At 36.0% G+C, this 26134-nt stretch overlaps 3 protein-coding genes across 5 annotated transcripts in view; 1 reads left to right on the forward strand and 2 right to left on the reverse strand.

Annotated features, from left to right (window-relative positions):
* shi (dynamin-1 shibire) overlaps positions 1-3032 on the reverse strand; it is a 227030-nt gene extending 223998 nt beyond the window's left edge. The window contains exon 1 of the mRNA XM_068392510.1: positions 2778-3032. Within this exon, the coding sequence (XP_068248611.1) occupies positions 2778-2941 (164 nt within the window). The 5' untranslated portion in view covers positions 2942-3032. The remainder of the gene's footprint in view (positions 1-2777) is intronic.
* A 5691-nt stretch (positions 3033-8723) lies between these two features.
* On the reverse strand, positions 8724-14871 carry LOC137657354 (uncharacterized). The gene is made up of 3 exons (XM_068391691.1): positions 14472-14871; positions 13468-13631; positions 8724-8753 (listed from the first exon to the last, which is right to left on the reverse strand). The coding sequence occupies exons 1-3, from the start codon at positions 14869-14871 to the stop codon at positions 8724-8726; spliced, it is 594 nt and encodes a 197-aa protein (XP_068247792.1).
* LOC137657890 (uncharacterized) lies at positions 9606-22430 on the forward strand. Of its 3 annotated transcripts, XM_068392513.1 has the most exons (3): positions 9606-9723; positions 19191-19448; positions 19734-22430. In XM_068392513.1, exon 3 carries the CDS (start codon positions 19866-19868, stop codon positions 21744-21746), a length of 1881 nt encoding a protein of 626 aa, XP_068248614.1. In that variant the 5' UTR covers positions 9606-9723; positions 19191-19448; positions 19734-19865; the 3' UTR covers positions 21747-22430. The 3 variants fall into 3 exon arrangements, with proteins under 3 accessions (XP_068248614.1, XP_068248612.1, XP_068248613.1); XM_068392511.1 differs by having other exon boundaries at positions 19191-22430; XM_068392512.1 differs by lacking the exon at positions 9606-9723 and adding an exon at positions 10457-10575 and having other exon boundaries at positions 19191-22430.
* The last annotated feature ends 3704 nt before the right edge of the window (positions 22431-26134 follow it).

Below are 26134 nucleotides of genomic sequence, written 5' to 3' on the forward strand. Positions count from 1 at the left end.
TGGAAGGTTGTTGCAAGCAGTGAAAAGTTTATACGAAGGTAGTAAAGCATGTGTTAGAATAGGAAATGAAGTGAGTGATTGATTTCCGGTGAGAGTGGGGCTGAGACAGGGATGTGTGATGTCGCCGTGGTTGTTTAACTTGTATGTTGATGGAGTGGTGAGAGAGGTGAATGCTCGAGTGCTTGGACGAGGATTAAAACTGGTAGGCGAGAATGACCATGAATGGGAGGTAAATCAGTTGTTGTTTGCGGATGATACTGTACTGGTAGCAGACACAGAAGAGAAGCTTGACCGACTAGTGACAGAATTTGGAAGGGTGTGTGAGAGAAGGAAATTGAGAGTCAATGTGGGTAAGAGTAAGGTTATGAGATGTACGAGAAGGGAAGGTGGTGCAAGGTTGAATGTCATGTTGAATGGAGAGTTACTTGAGGAGGTGGATCAGTTTAAGTACTTGGGGTCTGTTGTTGCAGCAAATGGTGGAGTGGAAGCAGATGTACGTCAGAGAGTGAATGAAGGTTGCAAAGTGTTGGGGGCAGTTAAGGGAGTAGTAAAAAATAGAGGGTTGGGCATGAATGTAAAGAGAGTTCTGTATGAGAAAGTGATTGTACCAACTGTGATGTATGGATCGGAGTCGTGGGGAATGAAAGTGAGGGAGAGACAGAAATTGAATGTGTTTGAGATGAAGTGTCTAAGGAGTATGGCTGGTGTATCTCGAGTAGATAGGGTTAGGAACGAAGTGGTGAGGGAGAGAACGGGTGTAAGAAATGAGTTAGCGGCTAGAGTGGATATGAATGTGTTGAGGTGGTTTGGCCATGTTGAGAGAATGGAAAGTGGTTGTCTGCTAAAGAAGGTGATGAATGCAAGAGTTGATGGGAGAAGTACAAGAGGAAGGCCAAGGTTTGGGTGGATGGATGGTGTGAAGAAAGCTCTGGGTGATAGGAGGATAGATGTGAGAGAGGCAAGAGAGCGTGCTAGAAATAGGAATGAATGGCGAGCGATTGTGACGCAGTTCCAGTAGGCCCTGCTGCTTCCTCCGGTGCCTTAGATGACCGCGGAGGTAGCAGCAGTAGGGGAGTCAGCATTATGAAGCTTCATCTGTGGTGGAAATGTGGGAGGTTGGGCTGTGGCACCCTAGCAGTACCAGCTGAACTCGGTTGAGTCCCTGATTAGGCTGAAGGAACATAGAGAGTAGAGGTCCCCTTTTTGTTTTGTTTCGTTGTTGGTGTCGGCTACCCCCCAAAATTGGGGGAAGTGCCTTGGTATATTGATTGATTGATTGATTTGGCGAGAATTAAAAGTATTGTAAAACACATACCATCGTAAAACACATACATAAAAAAAAAGGCTGAAGTATTTGGCGAGAATTAAAAGTATGGTAAAACACATATACAAGAAAAAAGAAAAGGCTGAAGTAATTGGCGAGAATTAAAAATATCGTAAAACATGAAAAAAAAAAAAAAAGGCTGAAATATTTGGCAAGAATTAAAAGTATTGTAAAACACATACATAAGTAAAAAGAAAAGGCTGTAGCATTTGGCGACAATTAAAAGTATCATAAAAACGTTACATAGAAAATCTAAATACAAATACAAGACCTGGCTAGGCTATGTCACAGACTTAGCCAATAGGCTTTGATAAGTTACTTTAGTATAGTGCTATCAATAACCTTTTAGGAGAGACTATACTGCAGCTATAGTATTACAAAGCCATGCCTATAGTGTAATTTTTGTAGAGAATATCTGCAATGTCAAAATAGAATATAAACTGAAATAGAACTAACACTGACATACTATTCAAGAATAACAGTATGAAGTTGATGAAAACCCAAAGTTAATCATATTACGATACTGTTATTCAACTGTCCCTACATTACACGTACTTCCGAAATAACATAACCTAACCTAACAGGAGAGAACTATAAACTGGGCAAGAGTTTTCTGATGATTTAGAAAAATAAGACTAGTTCCTGTAATACAGCAAACAAAAATATTCTACAGTTTATTCTAAACAATGGTCTACTAATGTGCCAAAATCCTCTCAAAGGGTTAACTATACTCAATTTTTTCAATGAGGCGCATCTACACCAACTCGCAAAGGTGCGCTTTTAGCCCGGAAAAAGTTTCCAGCTATCTGATTGGTTAGAGTTATCTTGTCCAACCAATCAGCAATCATGAAACTTTTCCAAGCTAAAAGGGCACCCCTGCGAGTCGGTGTAAGTCTGCCTCAATAAAAAGAATTGACTATAGGCCATTTACATAATCTGTATAATGAAACAGGGCGCTGCCCTGTGACTGCCATAGGCTATAAGACGAGTGTCGGAAATACCTATAGAAAAATAAAGAATTGCAAACAAAAAACAAGAAAAAAACAAGCACGTATTGTTATTTGACAATTGGTTCACAGTAGGCCAATACAGGCTACGAGGATAGCTTGAGATAGGCTAGGCGTAGGCCAAGTAGGATTACTCAACTTCAAATTAGCAAAAAGGGAAAAAATCCAATTATTGATATAACTTATAAGTTCAGATGGGTAGAAGAACAGGAGAAGCTGAGGGCAAATGTAAATATCATTTGCCAATTTTGATTAAATTAAAATTCATCTACAAGGATCCGCCCCCTTGCCTAGCCCCCGCCCCTCAACTGCCAGATCACTGGCCTAAATCGAAGGCACTAGAAACAACCGTTAGCCAAGAGCATAAAGAAATGAAAACGGCGATTAAATACTGAAAGAAATGCAGAAATGGTCAGTGGATTTGACCGAAGCACTTTGCAACCTACCGTCCGACGAAATTTTCGAGCACAGAGGACTTGCCAGCTGACTGACCCCCAACGACGGCGATTTGGGGCAAATCCAGTTGCATGTGCACTCCTAACTGTGTGAATGCATCCTGCAGTTTGTTTACAATGGGGATGAGCTGCTCCATCCCCGTATTCCCCGCCATTTTGACGATTTGAGAGCACTGTGCACTCCTCTTTCACACTGACACCCAACCACTACAGAATATGGCAGTCAGCCCACTGGAAGGGAAGGGAAGGCACCACTTCGAAAATTCGATACAATGCTGTCCTTCTACTGCGCCTTCGCCAACGCAACGCATACGTCAGAAACGCCCGCTGTCCAACCTTATTTTTTTGGTATTCCGGTTTTCTTCGGATTCATTTGATTTTTAAACTGCTTTCAACGTACTTTTATTTTAAAAAAAGTATCTTGGAAAGGATTATTTTCATTGATAAATAAATTGCATAACGTTTTAGAAAAATAGAAAACTATCACCATAAAAGACGATACAAATTAAGGAAAATAAGGGGGGACTTTAAAAAATACTGAAATCGTTAAGAAGAACAGTTGCATAATCGTCGTATAAATTACATTTCTTTCAAATTTATTTTCAGAAGCCATCATAATTTCTCCCTTTTTTATTGTTATTTATTAAATTTCTGTTAACCATAATCAAGTAAAAAAGTCTTGTGACATGAAAAATTGTTGGTTAAATTTTAATGACTTGTTCATTTATTTTTTTTCCTAAGAATTCATTGAATAAATCATCTGTTTATTAGAGAATCAATTAATATAAATGTTCAGGAATTTTTCTCTTTTTTAATACATCGCCAACCTTACATAAGCAGCTGTATCTCCAACAATGATACAAATCAGTCAAATGTCATTCCGTCATTCAGTTATTTAACTTAATCATCATAGTTTACTTATTCCAACAAAGTTATTTTGCCATGTGTCACCAAAGCTAAGACCTTGTTTCCCTTTTTTTTTGGCCAATTTAATAAACGCGTTAGATCATATCAAACTGTCGTCAATGAAGGCTAATTTTCTTCTTGTCAAATTATCTATGAAATCATGCATATGACGGTAATCTGAAAAGGGTCTGACACTCGGCATGTGCAGCTTAACCTACATTACACTTCAAACTCTACTGTAGAGTCGGTAATGAGTAGACGATTTGTAAAATCATGTCCTCGGTTTAAATTTTCTTTGAGGATTTCTGTATATCAGAGTTTATTTTCACTTTATAAATAAGAACGTCAATATGTTTTGTCCATAATACCTTCAATTTTCTTAAATTTGTTTACAGGTAACGTGAAGACACCAAAAGCAAGCAATGTGATAATCTTATAGGCCTATGATTTGCTTTTTTATATATAACATCACCTGCATGGTTCTAAATGAATAACTTGCAACGTTTCACCAGTGTTTTGCAAACAACGCTTTTCTTGAATAATGCAAACATTTCCCATGCAGTTCCATGACCTACTCTCTCTCTCTCTCTCTCTCTCTCTCTCTCTCTCTCTCTCTCTCTCTCTCTCTCTCTCTCTCTCTCTCTCTCTCTCTCTCTCTCTCTCTCTTCTCCTAAAGCATTTAATGGTTTCCCTTATTTCAATTTACTTCTCTTCTTCTCAAATATTATCAAACCATTGAAACAACTTAAGTCTCTTTTATAGTTTACTTTATATGAAAGATGTTTTAATGTTATTACTATTCTAAGAATATTTTATTGTTTTTATTTTGTTACTGTTCTTAAGATATTTAATTGTTTTAACGTTCCTTTTCGTAAAATATTTCATTTAAATTTTTATTACTTTCCATATAGTTTATTTCCTTTCCTCACTGGGCTATAAGCATCCCGATTTTCCAATTAGTGTTGTAGCTTAGATAATAATAATAATAATAATAATAATAATAATAATAATAATAATAATAATAATAATAATAATAATAATAATAATCGTATCCATTTTTTTTTTCAAATATTACCCGACTTTATATGTATTTGCAGCTTCAAATTTGTTGCTCTCTTCATCTGAAAACCTACCTGCTGATTGTAACCATCTTCAACAGCAACATTTTCCTTCGTTTCTTTTCTGTTAACCTTTATTTGCTTCCTTAGTGAATAATTGGCTCAGTAATCTCTTTGATTCGTACTACGCTGTATATCTTATTCATATCTACAATCATCAGATATCTATATGAAGAGTAATTCTATTTATTTACATATGTATTACCATTAGCAGCATTCAACTTATATATGTATATATATATATATATATATATATATATATATATATATATATACATATATATATATATATATATATATATATATATATATATATATATATATATATATATATATATATATATATATATAGCATTTGTGGACATGAAAATTTTTTTTGATTGTGTGCACCTGCCAATTTTGTGGAGAGTTATTACGGAGTTCCTCTTAAATATGCATATTTGATTAAGTCTGTTCGTGAGCAAAGTTAATGTTAGTGGGGTCCTATAAAATGAATCTCCAGTGAACAACGGAGTACTCCAAGGGAATGTGTTGTCGCCTATGTTGTTTATCCTCCTCGTGGATTTTGTAGTGAGTAGAACAGTCGGAGATGGTGGAGAAGGATTCAACTGGATTGGTAATAAGAAATTAGCTGACCTAGAGTATGGTGATTATGCTGTCATTAGCAGAAGCCCACAGGATTTGCAATGCTTGCTTACCAGAATTCATGAAATATCATACGAGGTTGGGCTCAAAATATATAAAAGAAAGACAGAGATGATGAAAACGGAATATGTAATGGAAGATGAAATGTTATTGGAAGGAGAAAGGATTAATGAGGTAGAATCATTTAAGTATTTAGAAACTATGATCTCCAATATAGGGTTATTACAATTGAAGTTTAGTGAAAGATTGGAAAAAGCAAACCAGATAATGGCTAGGTTAAATAAAATTTGGAAATCAAATCGCCTGAAATTACATATTAAAATCAGACTATATATCAGTTTAGTGGGATTTGTGTTACTGTGTGGACACGAGTCGTGGTATGACAATGAAACAATCGCCAACAGATTTAGCAGATTTGAGAACAAAGCCCTCAGAAGAATATTAGGAGTTAAATTGCAGGACAGGATTATAAATGGAACTATAACAAAGATTACTTGAGTTCCATAAGTGGAATTGTGGATGAGATCATGGTGAAGGGTAGATGGAGATGGTTTGGGCATGCTCTTCGCACTCCCCAAGAGAAATTAGCTCACCAAATGTTTAACTGGGCTCCACAAGGCACTAGAAGAGTTGGAAAACCCAGCCCTATATGGCTGAGAACTATGGAGCGTGAAGTGGGAGATGATGTAACAGCTAACAATATATATATATATATATATATATATATATATATATATATATATATATATATAGCTAGATAAGCTACATCCCTAATTGGAAAAGGAGGATACTACACACACACACACACACACACATATATATATATATATATATATATATATATATATATATATATATATATATATATATATATATATTGCTAGCTAAGTTACATCCCTAGTGGGAAAACGAGGATGTTATAAGCCCAAGGACTCCAACGGGAAAATAGGCCAGTGAGGAAATGAAATAAGAAAATAAATAGACTACAAGAGAAGTAATGAATAATGAGTATAAAATATATTAAGATCAGTAAATACGTTAAAATAGATATATCATATTCATGAACTATGAGGAGACTGTTCAAAATAAAAACATTCGCGATAAGTTTAAATTCTGAAGTTCCAACTGCCCGATTAGGAAGATCATTCCACAATCTGGTGACGGTAGTTGGAGTAGAACTTCTAAATTAGAATAATGTGTAGCATTGAGCCTTATGATGGAGGAAGCAAGAGTGTTAAAACTAACTCTATATTTAGTATAATGCACAGGATGACGCAGTCTGAAAAGATCCGAATGCAAAGGATGGTCAGAATTATGAAAAATATTATGAAACATGCATGACGCAAATAACTGAACGACGGTACCTGAGATTATCTAGATCAGGCAGTCAACCAGAATCTCAAAAATTCTCTTTCAATGTCATTCTTTCCCATTCCTGAACCGCAAAGGATTGCAACCGCAGATTATATGTTGTCACACTCAATCTTATTCATTCAATCCTCGAATTAACATTAGACACTTGTATAGTCTTCCTGAAGCTACAATGGCTAACGTTTCCCTAACACTACACCTTTCAGCTACCCAAGACACAATCAGTCTTTTTCCTCACCATTCTTGTACACATTGTCCTTTAGGTTTCGGAGTAATGGGAGTGAGGGGAGCTGTGAGCGTTCCCAGAAGAATTTTGAAATTTCAGCTCTTTTCAGTGGCACTATAAGGTCCAATAGTAGTGGTAAACTATGCCTATATGTTCTTGCAAACATACAAATCTTCAAAGTTCAAAGAAAACTTCAGGACAGTGTTTTTAAGGAGTAATAATTCTAATTTTACTTGATCTATCATCGTATGAGCGTGATATTTAACTATGTTATTTTTTTTGGAGGGACAGAGTATAATGTCACCCCGAAAATTCAACGTGGGGGGGGGGGGGGGGGGGGGGCAGGTCACGCCTGTTTGCACCACATCCATGCACAGGTAAAACCCCTAAACTTAGTATCTTCCTCTTCTGCTTATCTTTATTTTTCTTTTTAAAGTACAACGCTGGCCAAAGGTTTGCAATACACTTGTTCCTAGTCATATGGTAACTCTACAGAGCTGCAAGGATGCAATTATTTTTGTTTTCCACAACCCTACAAGGGTAGAATGATTGAAATTTAAAGGTTGGGGTGCCCGATGTGGTAACGTCCCTGACAAGTTCACTAGTCAGAGTCCCGCTCAAACTCGTTAGATCATTTGGTTGCTACAACCTCACCATCCTTGTGAGCTAAGGATGGGGTGTTTGGGGGAGCCTATAGGTCTATCTGCTGAGTCATCAGTAGCCATTGCCTGGCCCTCCTTGGTCCTAACTTGGATGGAGAGGGGGCTTGGGCGTTGATCATATGTATATATGGTTAGTCTCTATGGAATTATCCTGCTTGATAGGGTAATGCCACTGTCCATTGCCTCTGCCATTCATAAGTAGCCTATAAACATATAATTGCCATTGGATTTGGGAGAGGATGTTCGTCTACTATTAGGGAGGCATTTCTTCCCACCAAGAGGTCCACAACCCTCAGTTAGGCTAGGTGCCCCTCTGCCCTGAAGTAGACCTATAGTATATCTACGCCCAAATCCATTGGCATTTACTCGGATAACATCTCATAAGAGGAGTAGCACCATCAGAGACCCTTCCATGGTGCACTGCAGACATTACTAAGGGTTCTTTACAGTTGCAGCATCCCCATGTGTCTTAACTACACCCACTTTTTAGCTATAGGTCCCAAACACTAAATTAGAGTATATGCTTTTAATTATATGAACAGAGGAGCAATAAAATTACGTTTTAACTGCGAACGAAGCAAGCCATAGCAGAGAAAAGTCCAGTAAGTGAATAATTAATAGGCCTATAATATCTTCGATCAACATAATCGTAAATACACTTTTTGTGGATGACGTCGGACGAGGATAGGAAGAATTCCCATTTTCTATGCGAACAGCTGGCCTGGTGACTCGATGATCTACACACGTACCCCACTTTCAACTACTTGTAGCTGTCACTTCATAGTGGGAAAATGGGGATTTAACCGAATTGTTCGTCAACACTAAATGGCCTCCTCCCTGCCCATAGTATCAATGTTAAACTTGATAGGCTACCAATTTCGTGTACAATGGCCTCCCTGCCCATAGTATCAATGTTAAAATTGATAGGCTACCACTTTCGTGTAATATGGCCTCCGTGCCCATTGTATCAATGTTAAATTTGATGCCACTTACGCGTATCTCGACTGTTTCACTTTAAATTCTTCTTACAAAACATAGGCTGCAAACAAATAGTTTCATCTAAACAGTTACATTCAATATCCATACTTCAATTCCAATGAGGAGAGTAGTGTCAACAATCCCTTCATATGAATGCCAACTTGACTTCCACAGAAAACTCGAGTCCCGTATGTTACCTTTCTCGCTTCTATTCAGTCTCACACTCACTCTCATTTTGTCCCTATCCCTTACAGTTATTCTAAGCTGGCTAAACAGTATCTATATTCAACATAGTTGAAAGATTTGATCAGGGAATTCCGAGACTGTTTTTGCACGTGGAAAGAATGGACTGCAAAAAATGAGAAGGTTGTGTAATTCAGAGGTAGGAGAGATCCTAATAGGAAGACCCTTAACATCCACTGTGTGAAAGATAAGGGATGCTGGTAAGTTTTTGTAAAGGTAAATGAAGCAATCAGTGTAGTTTAAGTTATAGTACATAATGCCCTTCATCCACGATTAAAAGATGAATGTGGTAGAAACAATGACGTTGGGGTTTCTGTTAGTGGAAACGGTTTGATGTAGAGGTTTATATATTTTTTGAACCAAATGAGTAGTGGGCTACGAAGGTAAACAATGTCATCAAACGGCCACGATTTACGGTAGTATTAACTTCGTAACTTGATTTACAATAAACGTCTATGAAAACTCAGTGTTCACAATAAACTACCGTCTGATATAACGATAAAAACAAATAATGGATCGAATATGTAATGTTTGATTGATTCAGCTACAACTTCACAGAGAATTTCATTACCAAACTTCCCAACAATGGGTAGTTAAAAATCACTGGCAGTTCTATAGTTGAAAGGGCGGAACCACTCTGGTCTCCTACACGACACCTCGATCTTTAAAAGTAGTTCATTAACTTGCTGATATCGCCTCCAGTAAGCAACGGAGAGCTCTACTGTACAAGACACTAGGAAAAGTTTCTTTTATTACTGTGCTCTTTAATTAATGAACCGATTGAACAGGTAAGATTACTGAAGCATCGTCCGGTAATTGTCTATCATTGGAACGTTCGGGAAGGTTTGCAAGTTGTTTACGTTGTTCTACTGTGTGTACAAGAGTAAATCGTGATTTGCTCTTATCTAATCCGTAAGACTTATTTGTTAGCATTGTTTTATTGGAGATAATCACACGTGCCATATTAAAATTTACGCAGTTTTCACGATTACCCAACATGTTTTTATCCCCCCAAGAAAAAGACCGAAAGCGTCGTAGTTTTGAATTGAGTTTTAATTTATATGTTTTTATGGCCAAAGAAAAAGACCGAAAACGTCGTAGTATTGAATTGAGTTCTAATTTATAAGGTTTAAGCATTTATTTTATGACGAATCGCCTTGCAATCAGTAATTCTTATAAAGATTTTAGCCTTCCAGAAAGATTAGGCATGTTTGTTATGATCTTCCCTTTGGTTTGCCACATGTATTTGTCAAGATCATGACTTGAATGTCAACATTGTTGCATTTACGTAGCTGCTAGAATTTACCAAGTATCACTGGTACAATAAGTTAACTTTAGTTCTGCAATGCTTTATTTTTTTAATAATTTTCTGGTTTTTAATATTTTATGTTCAATTTAACGCATAGTATCTGCAAATATTTACTTTATAAGGTTAATGCGGAAGATTTAATTAATTTTTAAAACGTCTTGATCTACCTTGTGGAATTCATACCCAATCACCCGTCTACTGACTTTTCTCAGTCTGCACTTTGCAGAGCATATTAGTGAAAATACATGCGGAACTCCACCATATACTAATCTGGTACATTGTTGATAATTACATATATGTTATACTCCCAGAACAGTCGGGCTCATATTAGGTAATATATAACAAATTTTTAATCTATCACGTTTTGTTTTTAGTAAACTGGTAAATGTTTGGCAATATCCATCCACAAATTGGTAGGCACTAAATTATCACTTTTTGGGGATTTTTTTTCTTTTTTTTTTGGGTGGTGGGATGGATTTCAGCTTTATCCATAATTCAACAAAAGCTGTTGTTTAATTTTTATGAAGTAAAATGCAGTAATTTAACATTTGGAAAGAATTTCACTAATTGTTGTGAGCTCGAAGGACATGATGGTGGGTTATAATAAAAGATTATCACTAAAAGAGTCACTTTAATGGAGAATGTGGGAGGCAGCAGTACACTGTTCCTTCGGCCATGAACTTGCCGGTTACACTATATGGACAAAAGAAAGCGGCGTCACGCCACGCACATCATGACAAGAATTATGGGTAAAAACAAATGATTGTACCCAAGCGCATAATCAACAACACTAATGCATCATAAATAAAAGTTTAATATTCTAACACCCCCTCATAAACTTTTATTCTCATCAATCTGCAAATTACTACACATCAAACAAATATATATCATGGTATTCAAAAACAAACAAAATACAAAGCTATCAAAGGTCAATATTACAAAACCATTATTGACACAAATTAAAATAAATCAACTTTGCTTTAGTTACTGGTTTTGTAAACATATCGGCTTTATTTTCACTTGAGGGGACATACACTAAATCAACATTTTTACTCATAACTTCATTACGGATAAAATGATAGCGTATGTCTATATGTTTAGACCTTTGATGGTAAACAGGGTTCTTAGCAAGTTTAATTGCCCCTTGGTTATCAACAAATAATATGATGGGTTTGACTTCAACATTAATCATATCAGTTAACAACTGCTGCAAAAATTTTGCTTCTTGGATAGCAAAAGTCAATGAAACATACTCAGCTTCACAAGAACTTAAAGCTACATTGCTTTGTTTCTTACTCTTCCAAGAAATAAGAGCACTATCAGCATTCATTTGGTAACAATAACCTGAAATACTTTTACGATCTTCAGAACTACCCCAGTCTGAGTCGCAGTAACCAGAAATCTCAATAGTATCGTAAGACCTCTTAAAAACAAGGCAATGTTGTTTAGTACCTTTAAGAAATTTTAGAACATATTTACACATAGCCAAATGACTTTGAGTTGGCCTAGCCATATACTGTGAAAGTTTAGACACAACAAAACTTAAATCAGGCCTAGTACAAGTCATGATATATATCAAGCTTCCAACAATGTTTCTGTAAAGAGTACTATCAACTAGTTCAGGACTTTCCTCAAAAGTACACTTATTAACACTTAGATCACAAGGAATTGACTTTGGGTTGCATTCATCCATTTTGAACTTTCTCAAAACTTTCTCAAGGAACTTACTCTGGTTCATTTTTATACAATCTCCATCAAAAACAAACTCAATACCCAAAAACCATGAAAGTTTCCCTAAATCTTTCATCTCAAATCTATGACATAATACACGTTTAGTGTCAAACAGAGCTTTCTCATTACTACTGGCAATGATCATATCATCAACCCAAACCAAAATAATTACATGAAAGTTATGTCTTTTATTGACATACACACAATGATCACTTAATGACTGCTCAAAATCATTTTGAATTAAGAAATCATGGAGCATATTATTCCAATTTCTGCCTGATTGCTTTAAACCATACAGAGATTTATTCAGTTTCCAAACCAATTGTTCATTATTACTTCCTGTCTCAATGTAACCTTCAGGCTGTTGAACAAATATTTCACAATCAATATCAGAATTAAGATAGGCAGTTTTAAAATCCATACAATGCACAATTAAATCATATTGTACTGCCAATTGCATAAGCATTCTAATTGAGGTCATACGCACTGTAGGAGAAAAAGTATCAGTATAATCAACACCTTCAATTTGGGAATACCCTTTTGCAACATAGCGAGCTTTATATTGCTCTTCACCATTTAACCCTTCTTTAATGGCATATACCCATCGTCCACCTACAATACAACGGTTGTTTGGTAAACTACACAATTCATAAGTATTGTTATCTCTCAAAGATTGAATTTCATCATCCATTGCAGCTATCCATTTGTGAGCCACATGTGAATTTAATGCCTCTCTATAGCTTTCAGGAATTTCAGTTACTTTACAACAATAATGAACAGAATAGCCCAGTAAATCAACATTATCAGGATCAACATATTCTTCAAGATATTTGGGAGCAGTTCGCTCCCTACTTGGGTAACGGGACTCTCCTTCCCTTTCAGTTTCAGTCAAATCTGTATTAATTTCACTATGCTCATCTTCAACAAGGATATGTTTAGAAACAGGATCACTTTGATTATCATTAACAGTTGCTTTCTTTTCATTGCAAATGACATTCTCATTATCAAAATCAAATTCACTATCTTCTGATTCACCATCTTCCTTTAGACTTTGGGATTTATCAAAATTGAATTTATCAGTAAAATGTACTAACCTAACCTTTCTCAAACTTTCAGTTCCTGGATAATATACAAGATAAGCAGGACTGTATGAATCATAACCAACAAATATTCCCTTTTCACATCTTGGATCTAGCTTAGCTTTCTTTTCTACATAAGCATAACACAGGGAACCAAAAATATGCATATTTTCAAGTTTAGGCTTCTTAGACGTTAACACTTCATATGGGGTTTTATCTAGTCTAGAATTGTAGCATCTATTCCTTATATAAGCAGCTGCCCTAACAGCATAATTCCACATGAATTTTGGTAGCTTTGCTTCAATTAAGAGACATCTAGCCATTTCAAACAATGTACGCCACATTCTCTCAGCAGTACCATTTTGGTGTGGTGAATTTGGTGAAGAAAATTCTTGCTTAACCTTATTACTTACCAGAAATTTTTTAAATTCTGAAGAAGTAAATTCTCCTCCATTATCACACCTTAATCTTTTAACAACACCATAAGAACTAGTGTCAGCAAGGAATTTCTTAGTAGCATCAAGTGCATCACTTTTCTGCTTCAAGAAATAAACAAAAACAGATCCTGAATAATCATCTACAAAAACAATACAATATTTAGATTTTTCCCTTGATTCAATACTCATTGGTCCAGCAAGATCACAATGTACAAATTCCATTTTACTCTTTGCTCTCTCATCTGGTAATCTGTTCCTAGATAAATGCATTTTACCTTCATGACAAGTTATGCAATCAAACTTACTTTTGGCACTAATTTTCATACCTTCAGCTTTATCTTCTAACTTCAAAATGTCTTTAACATTGCAGTGTCCCAAAACCTTATGCCACTCCTCTAGTGAACGAGATTTACATGAGTTTACATTATTTAGATAATATAGCTTACCTTTCTTATTTATTTCAAAAGACACACCATTTGGACTTATCAACTCAGAATGATTAGGATTAAAGCTTACTGTAGCTCCTTTACTAACAGCTGATTGTACAGAAAATATATTCTGCTTAAAAGTAGGAATATACAATGCATTATCAAGAACAACATTTTGTTTTATACCATTTGTATCAAAAAGTACAATTTTAGCCTTACCTTTACCTTTAACAATATTCTTGCATCTTGCACCATCTGCAAGTTCAACCATATGCTTTGATTCATCAAAGTCTTCATCAAAACACTTAAACTTGGATTTGTCAGTAATGATGTGGGTAGTAGCACCACAATCAACAAGAACATTACATACATCTGTAGATATGTTATCAACAGAGCAACTTATTTTGAAACAACATTCTTCATCACTATAATCATTAGTGGATCTAGGCTTACAAACATTCACAGTTGCACTAGAAAATCTAGTAGCCCTATTAGCCTTTCTACATTCATCAAAATTGTGTGTAATGGTTTTGCATTCTTTGCACCACTTACCTCTGTCTTTCTTCAACCTACACTCGAAAGACTTATGTCCAGTCTTACCACATGAATAACATCTTACTGATGAGCCACTGGCAGATCCACCACACTGATAATCAGGATTCTTCTTATAATTCACCTTAAGGACGTTCTCACTCTTCACATCAGGCCTGTGTGCCTCTCGACTCCTCAGGCTTTCTTCATAACTCCGTAGCAGAGACTTGAATTCTGGAAACGTAGACTCGGTATCCTTCTGCATAACAACAGTATTAAATGGAGTAAATTCCTCTGGAAGACCCTTCAACACCATAGCAATAAGAAGGCTGTCGCTGATCGTCTCACCAGCTGACTTTAACGAAGTGGAGGCTGCCTCTGCTCGAAGAAAATAATCAGTTACACATTCTTTCCCTCTCATTTTCAGTGATGTCAGCTCCGTGTAGAGGGAGATGATTCTTGGTTTCCTAGTACCTCGGTAATGGTCCCGTAGAATCTCCAATGCCTTTCTTCCATCGTTGACTGCATCTCTCATTATTAATTGGAGGCTCTTATCATCTAGAACTTGAACGATCTCGGCAAAAATGTCAGCATTTTTAGCACTGAATTCCGCTGAAGTTTGATCTTCACTTTCGTCTAGGGTAAGTTTTCGAAGTCTCAGATGGGCTAGAAATTTTATCTCCCACATTTCATATTTCTCCTCATCACCATCAAAATACAACTTCCTCTTGCTTGAGCTGGGCCCATAACCTGTGAGCTCGAAGGACATGATGGTGGGTTATAATAAAAGATTATCACTAAAAGAGTCACTTTAATGGAGAATGTGGGAGGCAGCAGTACACAGTTCCTTCGGCCATGAACTTGCCGGTTACACTATATGGACAAAAGAAAGCGGCGTCACGCCACGCACATCATGACAAGAATTATGGGTAAAAACAAATGATTGTACCCAAGCGCATAATCAACAACACTAATGCATCATAAATAAAAGTTTAATATTCTAACAATTGTGAACTTGGTAAATCTGGATGGACGTTTAGAAGGCTTATTATTACGAGCAAAACTGCAATCGCCTTTGGAAAGCCCAAAATCCAAGTGCTAAGCATACATAGCCAAGGGTCCCAACATTAAATTAGAGTGTATGCTTTTAATTATATGAAAACGGTTTGGTGCATTCGATAAGACCATAGTTATGCTTGCCATGATCCGAAGATTCCGAACATAAGTGTACAATATAGATATTTTTTTATTGAATTTTTTTTAACCCCCAATAACCCCACCTTATTGCAGTGCCAGTCAATAGTCTTTTTCCATTTTATTTCTATCCATTGCATCATGTACCAGTGCCAACTCGCCACATTCATCGGTTATTGACATGTAGGTACGCAATGCAGGTTCCAGGTGACCGTGACCCCCGGTATAGAATATATTTTTGTTAGATGTTTCCTTTCTATAACAAAGAATATTCGTGATTGTTACTTACGTAGCGTTAACTTCCTGAAGTTATCTATGAGGATACTTTAATTTTTTTATCCATAGCTTTTTAAATAGTTTTCCGAACTCTTCAGATTTCGCTATAAGGAGTCATTAAAGCACACGTAGCATGGATAAGTTTTTGGGAATATTTAGCAATTGGAGAATTTTTTTTTCGTTTTTTCTCCGCTTTTCCGATTCCTTATCCAATAATAATATTCCCGGACCAAAAATCACAGGTGTATCGATCTATACGTTTACCATAGTAAGCCAAACTTGGTTTAAAACATGCCAGCTAGTAACTATACTTCAATTTGCCGGACGAGGTGGTACACTCAGAGACAGTGACACAGTTTGAGTCAAGACTTGATAAATTTTGGAAAACACAGGATCAAAAATTCAATTATAAAACTCGGATAAACACCACATGCCACCACCACCCACATAGTGTCCTGGCTACCATACTGGAGCCACAGGCCCCCTAGGGCCTCTTCCAGGAAAACGTCTGTAAGAACTATACAAAGTCGGCATTTATTAAATAAACAGTTATTTTAAAGGAAAAGGGTAAACACGGAATGACTGAAACATGTAATTTGTCCCACATAATTGGCAAATGGGCGCCTCGTATACTGTAATAGCAAGGACTACGTATAATAATACGATTTGCCAAACCCCTCGGTATAATTACTGAAACACCGTTATTGTTTTTATTACCAGTTCGGACAGAACAAGAATAATTTAATCACCGTATAGTTCGTGGCAGTTGTTTTGTTTTAAACCAAGTTTAGTCCTTTGCAAATTACGTATTGAAATAAATTTAGTTATATAAAATTACTTCCATATCCATTTCACAGTACATTTTGTATTCACATAGTACTTTGGAAAAATCATCGGTGGGCATTACTGCAATTGACTGAATAATGGCTTGAAAGATAAGTTTTCAGATTAAATATAGCCCCCCCCCCCCTGGAAAATTCAGGCAATTGTCACAGACTACCTCAAAAAAAAAAAAAAACTCTTTGCAGTCCCCTTGGCCACTAGCTACAGTCATTTTAGTCTTTTACTCTACAGTCCTTTTCTCAAGATCATATGATTTGGAAGATGCTACAATCAAGGAATTGTATAAGTTATAATGAAAATGTTTCATTAGATGATTGATATGGACCCGCCCGAGAAGTAATTGACTGAATAATGGCTTGAAAGATAAGTTTTCAGATTAAATATAGCCCCCCTGGAAAATTCAGGGAATTGTCACAGACTACCTCCAAAAAAAAAATAATAAATAAATAAAAAAAAATGCTCTTTGCAGTCCCCTTGGCCAGTAGCTATTGTCATTTTAGTCTTACTCTACAGTTATTTTGGTCTTACTCTATCTCAACTGCTCAACCTTCATCCCAACTTGAGTTTTTAAGATCCAATCACTTTTTTAATATCGAAACACACCCGTGAGGTGTTGATTGGCCTTGCCGTCCTCAGCACGGGGCATATTTTACATTTAAAGCCAGCCTTTGATAACTTTACTATTTAAAACTATGAGAACTATCTTCAACACCATCACAATCTTTATTTCTTGTTAACCCCCACTGCCTCATTTGACAGACCTTACTTAATTTCTATTTATGTTGAATGAATATTTTTATCAAAACAGTGAATGAATACAGTAGTTTTATTGAATTCTCCTCTTGAAGTTTTCATTGCCCAACTGGATTATTTTTAATATGCCTGGCTGGTGTGTATACATTTTATATTTTCCAAAGAAACCTCTTCATTGACCCTTAGCTTTGCTATTGTTACTGTTCGTGCCTTAAAATTCAAAGGGCTGCTCAGTGGCATGTTGGGTGGGCAGAGCTTAACCACATCTGCTAGCTACTACAGCCACCGCTTTACAAATTTTAACATCAGTTTCCATCTTCGCTAAAATCAAACTCCATTAAAGGACTCAAGTTTGTATAGCTAAAAAAAAAAAAAAATTGGTAAAATTTTTTTAAAAATTGTGATAGCTTGTTGAGTTTTACTTCTGGGTAAGTTGCAATATATATTTACTGTAATTAATTCTAGTTATAAGTTAATCACAAATTCCCTAAAAGAAGTCATCCAAACATTCCTTTACAAAAGCAATGTCTGAAAGTATATCCGATGATTCTTATTACAATATTTATTTGAATACGGACAAATTAGTCCCGTCTTTAGGACCTAATGTATATAATTTATAATTTTTTTAAGTCTTGTATTACTGTATTTTGTCGGGGAGGCGTGACCACACGCACTACTCTCCTTGAAGTGTTCCTTTGGCTACTATCTAAATTCTAATCCACTTTTTAGCTTTTCACTTGTGTACTCATTTTGTTGCTGTCATCTTGCTATTAATATTCTATAATTCCCACAGTACTTCATTGTCCAACTGGGATTTTTCTTGCGTTTCACCTAGAGTTGGTGGGTCTTTTGACTGGCCAGACAGTACTACATTGGATCCTTCTCTCTGGTTACGGTTCATTTTCCCTTTGCCTACACATATACCAAATAGTCTGGTCTATTCTTTACATATTCTCCTGTCCTCATACACCTGACAACACGGAGATTACCAAACAATTCTTCACCCAATGGGTTAACTATTGCAGTGTAACTGTTCAGTGGCCACTCTCCTCTTGGTAAGGCTACAAGAGACACTAACAATAGTAAGCAGCTCTTCTAGAACACTGAGGACACTCCAAAATCAAAACAAATTTCTGTAGACTTGGGTAGTACCATAGCCTCTATACCATGGTTTTCCACTGTCTTGGGATAGAGTTCTCTTGCTTTAGGGTACACTCGGGCACACTGTTGTATCTTATTTCTCTTCCTCTTATTTTGTTAGTTTTTATAGGTTATATAGGAGATATTTATCTTAATGTTGTTACTGTACTTGAAATATTTTTTGATTATTAATTACTTCGCTTATTTCCTTTCCTCACTGGGCTATTTTCCCTTTGCAGCACCTGGGCTTATAGCATCCTGCTTTTCCACCTAGGGTTGTGGCTTATACTGATGATAATAATAATAATAATAATAATAATAATAATAATAATAATAATGATAATAGATTTTGCACTTCATCTCATTAAATTTCAAAATCTATCTTGCTATTTAACAACAACTAACTCCTCTTTAGATTCAAGGTCCTGATGAATTTGGTGCCAAATTCTGATAAAATTGAACTTGCGTATCAAATTAAAATTGTTAATTGTTAATGAAAAAGCCGCTTGATCTTAAAATATTGTTAATTTTCAGAAGTGCAGACTGCTTATGTCATCTTCAGTCAGTGTCCTCATATGCTGCTCAGCTTACTGCTGATATAACTTTGATAGCAAGATTATACCTATCTGGATCATCGTCTAAGGAAGATAGAAAAGGAACTGGCAACATTGTTTCTGGACACAAGCAAAAATTTCTGGGACAACTTAGGCCTTCTAGAGGGCTAACAGCAAAGGAACTCTAGTATTGTCGAGTGCATGACTAACGAACTGCATAGATTGAGAACTGCTGCAGGTATTTTAAGTGTTGGTTTGGCAATAAAGTTAAGGATTAACAATAGTTTGGTAAAACAGACTAACTTTCCATGTCAGATTCAATTAAAGTACACTTGAGTAATAACCATTTGGTATTTGTACTTATGACCTATCCATCTCATTTAAATTATAAGAATAAGATATTCCTGAAAGCTGTATTTGTGTTATTGATTTAATGAAAATGCAAGAACAGCAACAGCAACATTTTAAAACAATGTTAGGTACAAATGTACCTTGTTCTTACTTTGGTCTTCATTTACCTCAGCAACCTGTGAATGTAACCGACACAGAAGGAGGAGATTTGTCTGCTAAAAACACTGGGAGTGAAAATTGCATTGTATCAGTTGAACCAGCCTTACAAACTCCTGCAAATACTACTGCTTTCCCAGCATCCACTATGTCATCATTGATTGATTATTTAAATGTTAGTAGTACTAGTAAAAGCACTTTGTCTTCAAGTGTTAGTATTTCTCCCATTGCATCTACTAGTACCAGTTTATCTAACAATGCTACCACAAGTATTAGTAATACCGTTGTAAGTAATGTCACAAATAATCTAAACACTTCCCCAACAAGCGACCAAAGCTTTTGTAAGACAGCTGAAACTGGAAAGGCAAGCAGTATTGTTGGAAATGTATCAAGCAGTACACCAAAAACTCCTAACATAGACAAGACTAATGATAATGAATTTCAGAACCAGAAATCTCCTGCACCTCCGTCCAGAATGGTAACTCGAAGCCAGACTGCAGCTGAACGTATGCAGCCTTCACTTGCTGAGGGGAGCCACTCAAAAACTGACCACCAGAGAGCTCGAAAGCATGTCAGGACTTCAGGAAGTGATCTTGAAGAAGAATATAGTCCATGCAAAGTGAAGAGAGAAATGTTATCCGCTTCAGGTATTGTTTTTGATGATTTTGCCTATGGAAAAAATTCTTCTGGAGCCGGTATTGATTTTGCAGCAGTGTGTGCAGATTGTGGTGTTGTGGCTGTAACCAGTGTTGGATGGACTGCACATCAACAGGCTCACAGAAATGAAGGTTCTGCATGTATATATTGCAATCAAGTCTTCCTCACTGATCAGGGAAGACAAATACACCAGCAGCTACACAGAGATGGCCAGACAAGGGATGTGGATGATTTTTGTGAGTGTGGTATTTGTGGTGGATCATTTATTTCTATTTTATATCTTGAACTTCACTTACTAGAACTTCATGGACGTGAGGCTCTCGGTGACCAGAGGTCTGTTCATTTAGGACCATCATCAAATTCTGATCCTTCTTGCACACCAGAAGATGAAAGTGGGCGGCAATTATACAGGTGTGGCGTTTGCAGGTCTCCCTTCACCTTCAGTCTTAATCTTGATTGTCATATGGCTCTACATTCAGAGGTGTCTTATTGTTGTGCTGTTTGTGATGCTGCTTTTCCAACCTTAGATCCTCTGGTCACACACTCTAAAGGTCACAGATTTATAGGACACGTGCCTACACAAGCAGGTGTACAGGTACACATGGCAGCAACCCCGATGCCACCTCGACCTCCCCAGTGTCCTGTATTTCAGCCAGTAACAAATCCATCCTTCAGTACCTGGAAACAACCAACTGTTAGGAGTACTTATTATCCTCGATCTACAATGACACAGACCACTGCCACAGCACCGACAATGCTGAATGCTCCTATGAATGTTAAAGCACCAATGAATGTTCAATCACCAATGAATATTCAAACACCAATGAATGTTCAAACACCTCATTCCAACATTCCTAAAGTAACACATCAGTCTGTATTGTCAAAAGCTAATTTAGTGTCGCCCCCAGGAGCTTCGGTGATAACCACATCCGTTACTCAGCCAGCAGCTCCTACAGTAATTCCAACAATGGCCCCCATGATGTCATCACCTATAATGGCCCCAATGGGTCAAATGATGGGACCAGCTATGACTCCTGTCATGACTGCTCCCATGACACCTGCCATGCTTAATTATTGTATGATGATGTCTTTGTGGGGTGGTGGTAATAAAGCTTGTGGTAACCAAGGTGGAATTCCTATGTGGCAGAATTATATGAATCCTTCCATGGCTAATGTAATAAATTACTTCAACCCTTATCTTTTGAATAATCATATGATGAACAATTCCTCAGACACTACCAATGTTAATCATTCATTTCAAAATCCATGCTGTAAGCAAGATAACGGTAACAAGGAACAAGACCATGAATCTACTGAAGTTAGTGCAAAGTCAGATAGTTGTGGTGCTGAAGAATCAGCAAATATTAGTTAACTGAAGTATGATTGGAAGTTTTATTTTCAAAATTAGAAGAATTACAAGTAATGAAATTTATTTTATTTTTGTGACACAAGTAACTTTTAGTTTGTAAAAAAAAAAAGTTTTTTTTCCAAGTGTAATTGGTGATTTTTTCTTAAGCAGTTTATAAGAAAATTTTGATTTTCTTTCTAGTTAACGATGGTTTTCCTCAATTGATTTTTCTTGCAATTTAGGTGTTCCAAGTAATTTGTTTAAAATATACAAATGTACTGTATTTGTATGATACAAAATGTAAACACTTATCATTTTTGGAAGTGTAATTGGCATTCATTTAGAAGTTAAAAAAATTTGTTTTATTTACTTGATTACCCTTGAAAATTATAAATTTTTTACCTGTTAACAAAGTCTCCTTTTCTTCTCTCCTTCTTTACCCATATACATGGGATTCTGATTGTTGATTCAAGAAATTATTTTATATAATTGAATTTTATATAGAGAGAACCTAAAGAGGTCAATAAAATATTTATAAGATTACAGTAGTTAGTTTTTCAAGATGTAATAAATGATAAATATTTGTGTAGCCTATACTATTGGTTGCAATATCAGAACAGATTTTCTTTCTGTAAGAAAAGTGTTATTTTTTCAGCTATCAAAGGTTATAGGTCTACCCTTAAATAAATTTTTGTGAATCAAGAAAAAAAAAATTCCATCTCCCATCAGCAATTGAAGTGCTTGACAGCATTATAAAAAATAAAAATTTCAATTAAGTCTATATGTTATTTACCCATGTTTTTACATCTTTGTAGTGAGAGAGAGCTTCATACCTTTTCAAGTCACTCATCAAAAATTTTAAAAATCTGTTAATCTGCTCAATGACTAATACTCAAATTTGGGGATTGGAGATGTACTCTTGCATCATCTTTTGCTATTCCTTCCCTTAAGGGTTTTCTATAGATGGACAATAGTTTTCTTTGTTCAGTAAAAGCACTGAAGGTTGTGAGAAAAAAAAAGAAATAAAAAGAAAAAAGTTATACCAGAGAAGTTGGAACTGATATGCTGTTATGTTCTTGTACATCAGTGATTTTTAAAGAAGCCTGTTAAGCCCTGTTCACACCGATCGAGCATGCCTGACGGGCAAACAGTGATACCAGACCACAGTAGGTGGTAAAAATGAGGGTTGATGACATCAGAAGCTGTAAAACTACAGGCAGGGATCTGGCAACCAATATTGTTGCCAGATCTCTGCGGTGGTTTTCCCGTTTCTGACGTCAACCCTCATTCTCACTACCTACTCAGACCACTGTTTGCCCGTCGGGCATGCTCGATCATGTGGACAGGGCTTAAAACAACAAATTCTACCTTATTGGCTAAGGAGAGTGATTAAAACATGTGATGTGGCCTCTAAAGTCTAGGCTAGTTTACATGAAATTAAACCTTTTTTTCAACAAAATAGTTAAGTAATTTAATAAGTGAGGTTTTGATGGCTAGCACTCATAGATGTCATATGAGGCTCATCACATTGAATTCAAAGTTTAAAACCTGCAGGTAGTTGGATGGTTGCTTTTCATCCCTGTACTGATAGTGTGACAAATGGCTCGGTTTCTTTATGGGTAGGGTTTTATTTATGCAAAATAGTCATCTGCGCCCCGTAGGAAGTTCGTGCCATCAGTGTACCTGTTGTTGTAAATTGTAGGAATGACTGAAGGGACTTAGCAATGTTCCTTTGGTCCCTAACACCTCTTGGGTTATATCCTTCTACTTTTCCTATTTTCTTGCTTGTCCCAACTTTAATTACTTTCACCTTATAACGTAACTTAGGTTTCACCCTACATGCGCCTGGGATGTGCTATATAGCCCAATTCCATAAATCCAATTAAATCAAACTCAATTTTTTGTGTGTTAATTTCATGTTACAATATAGCGCTAGTTTTATGGTCATTGAGCAGCTTAATACTAGTACTAAATTTTTTTTATTGTAGTCTGCAAACAAAACATTTGAACTTAACATTTATTAGTTAGCTAAGAACTAGCTACTGAAAACTTTCTTAGTCAAAATCTCTGCAGGTATGAAAGCAGCGAGGTACTTATATCGCATGTACCTGAAAATGGTAAAGCTTTTCATTCGAGTAAAGTAAAATGAATTAACAGACTTCCTTAGCAGGTGCTGTCTGATGGTAGTTAGTATCCTTTCTATACCATGGTTTATAGCATCATCTGCCTTTTGGATTTTTTGAATTAGGAAAATTTTCCAGTTGCACTGAAGTGAGTTATAATGTTGGGCCAAAGAATAGTGGTGAAACACTATAAAGTGGTTGCTGATAGGAGCTGAAAGAGCATTGCCAAAACTCGCATAGCAGTACCTACGGTACTGCACGAATCCTTGCGAGTTGGGAATTCTTTCATAGTGTTCAGTGTAGCTAAAACAAAATAAAATTCCATCAGGCACGACTTTCTACCTATTGTATATAATCTTAGATAATTGATATGATTCATCCATTGGATGGTCTAGAATTCTATCCTTTTTATGAGACATGAATATTTAACTGGATAAATGTTAGAAAACCTTTGTGACTGAAGTTGACGACCCTGTTTGTAGACCTTCCTTTGACAAACGTGACTAAAGTTTGCCACCCTGTTTGCAGACCATATGACAATTTTTTTTTTATAAGAACTACTGTGGTCCAGTATTTTTAATTTAATTGGAATAGCCATAGAAATCGCAATACCCTCCACTTTTATACAGTATTTGGAAGCTATCGGGTCTGCATTTTGTAGGCGAGATTTTCTGATAAAGCTCTGAAATTCCTCACCACCCAAAAGTTTTTTATGACCATGTGGGTGAGGTTTTGCTACTGGTTTTAAAAGAAGTAATTTTTTTCCTTGCTCTTACCTTTCAAGTGAACCTTTTCATTGACCTCTGATAGGAAACCATTAAGTTTGCCTTCAATTCTGGAAAATAGGATGGGTACTTCCAAAGTTCTACCTCAGGGGCTGAATCTTACAAGCTTCCTAAAATTGAATTTCATTTTTTTAATAAATGACAAGGAGTTGCATGTTACTAAAAATACAAACAAACAAGCTTCTCATACACAAGTCCATTTTTCCTCTATTCAAAAACTTGACCTAAAAATCCACTGAGAAACCTTTGTGATTTTGATTAAAACAACCGGTTTTCTTTGGATTTTGCTCTTTGGTACCATATCAAAGCTCTCAAAAGGCATAGCCTTAACAGTTTATTTAAACTTAACGGACATTGCTTTTTCATAATGTCAACAAGACATTATTCTTATGTCAAGGAGAACATGAATCTCGCATTACTACTTGTTTCCCTCCATTTGCCCACCAACAACACAAAAGTCTCATGTTACACCTTAATACCTTACCTATGAGTTTGTCTTTGGGTTGCTGTCTGGGCCTATTAAAAAAAAAAAATTAATTTTTACATCATCAAGCAAGTAAAAACCTTAAAAAAATTTGGTTAAACAATTTTTACATAAAAACATCCCAGTTGGTTTGCTGCTACTCTACTCTACAAGCTGCCCCCGTAGATCTTCGCCACCGTAAGTGATACTTGTCCTTGTATGAAATTATTGAAAACTACTTTATACTGTATTTTCTAAATACAGTAAAATACCAAATGTTGCCTTCCTTCAATGTCTCCACATCTCTGACTGGGTATGTACATATCAGTTTGAAAGCATAGTCATGTGATGAAAAAACACCCACTATCTACAGCTGTAAGACCTATTGTCAACTAGATCCTGAAACCTGGTTTAGAAGTGGCAGATAATGTACTAATTTTTTCCTTGCCTTACAATTCAGGTTAAAATTGAAGGAAAGAAAAATCATGAAATAAAATAAATTTGAAGCATTTATTTCATGTACTGTACGTTGAAATAATAAATATACCTTAGACTCAAAACTTGGTTGATATCGATGTTTGACCCCCCAAAATAATAAAATTCTCGTTTTCTTTCCTTCCAATTGGCTTAGGCCTCTGTCATAGTAATGAGATAATTTACCAGCAGCTAATGGCAATAACTATGAATAGGGTATGCCATATCTTTTACTGGTCTTTCAGTCTTGAAGTCGAAACTAATCCCTATCCTCTTAACACCACTAGTCAGTGGAGAAGAGTGTGGTCTTGTATATGAACACTTGCCGTATAAGAATAAATAATGAAAATTCTGTTTACCATGGTCATATTGCTGACTCCCACACTGATAGAGGCAAGTTGGTAGAGAAGGAAACGGGCCATTTTAGTTTTCAAATAAAACTTGATCAATACCCTAGACTCACCTGCCATCTGGTTCTTAGTGACTATTAGGCTTTTGTTTTACAAATTTATAAAGTCAATCATTACAATCAATTATGTGAACTGCTCTAACTTAAGAGTATACAGC

This window comes from Palaemon carinicauda, chromosome 18 (assembly GCF_036898095.1).
Source record: "Palaemon carinicauda isolate YSFRI2023 chromosome 18, ASM3689809v2, whole genome shotgun sequence".
Taxonomy (NCBI): Eukaryota; Metazoa; Arthropoda; class Malacostraca; order Decapoda; family Palaemonidae; genus Palaemon; species Palaemon carinicauda.

Bases quoted from the DNA above. Each gene is read 5' to 3' on its own strand.
- LOC137657354 (XM_068391691.1), bottom strand. From the start codon at position 14,871: ATGAGAGGGAAAGAATGTGTAACTGATTATTTTCTTCGAGCAGAGGCA. The intron at 13,632-14,471 runs GTAAGTGGTGCA...TTGTTTTTGTAG, and splicing joins TAGGTTGAAGAAAGACAGAG to ATGATTATTCAGGATCTGTT. The intron at 8,754-13,467 runs GTAAGTAATAAG...ATTTGTTTGCAG, and splicing joins CAGAATTTAAAAAATTTCTG to CCTATGTTTTGTAAGAAGAA.
- LOC137657890 (XM_068392511.1), top strand. From the start codon at position 19,644: ATGAAAATGCAAGAACAGCAACAGCAACATTTTAAAACAATGTTAGGT.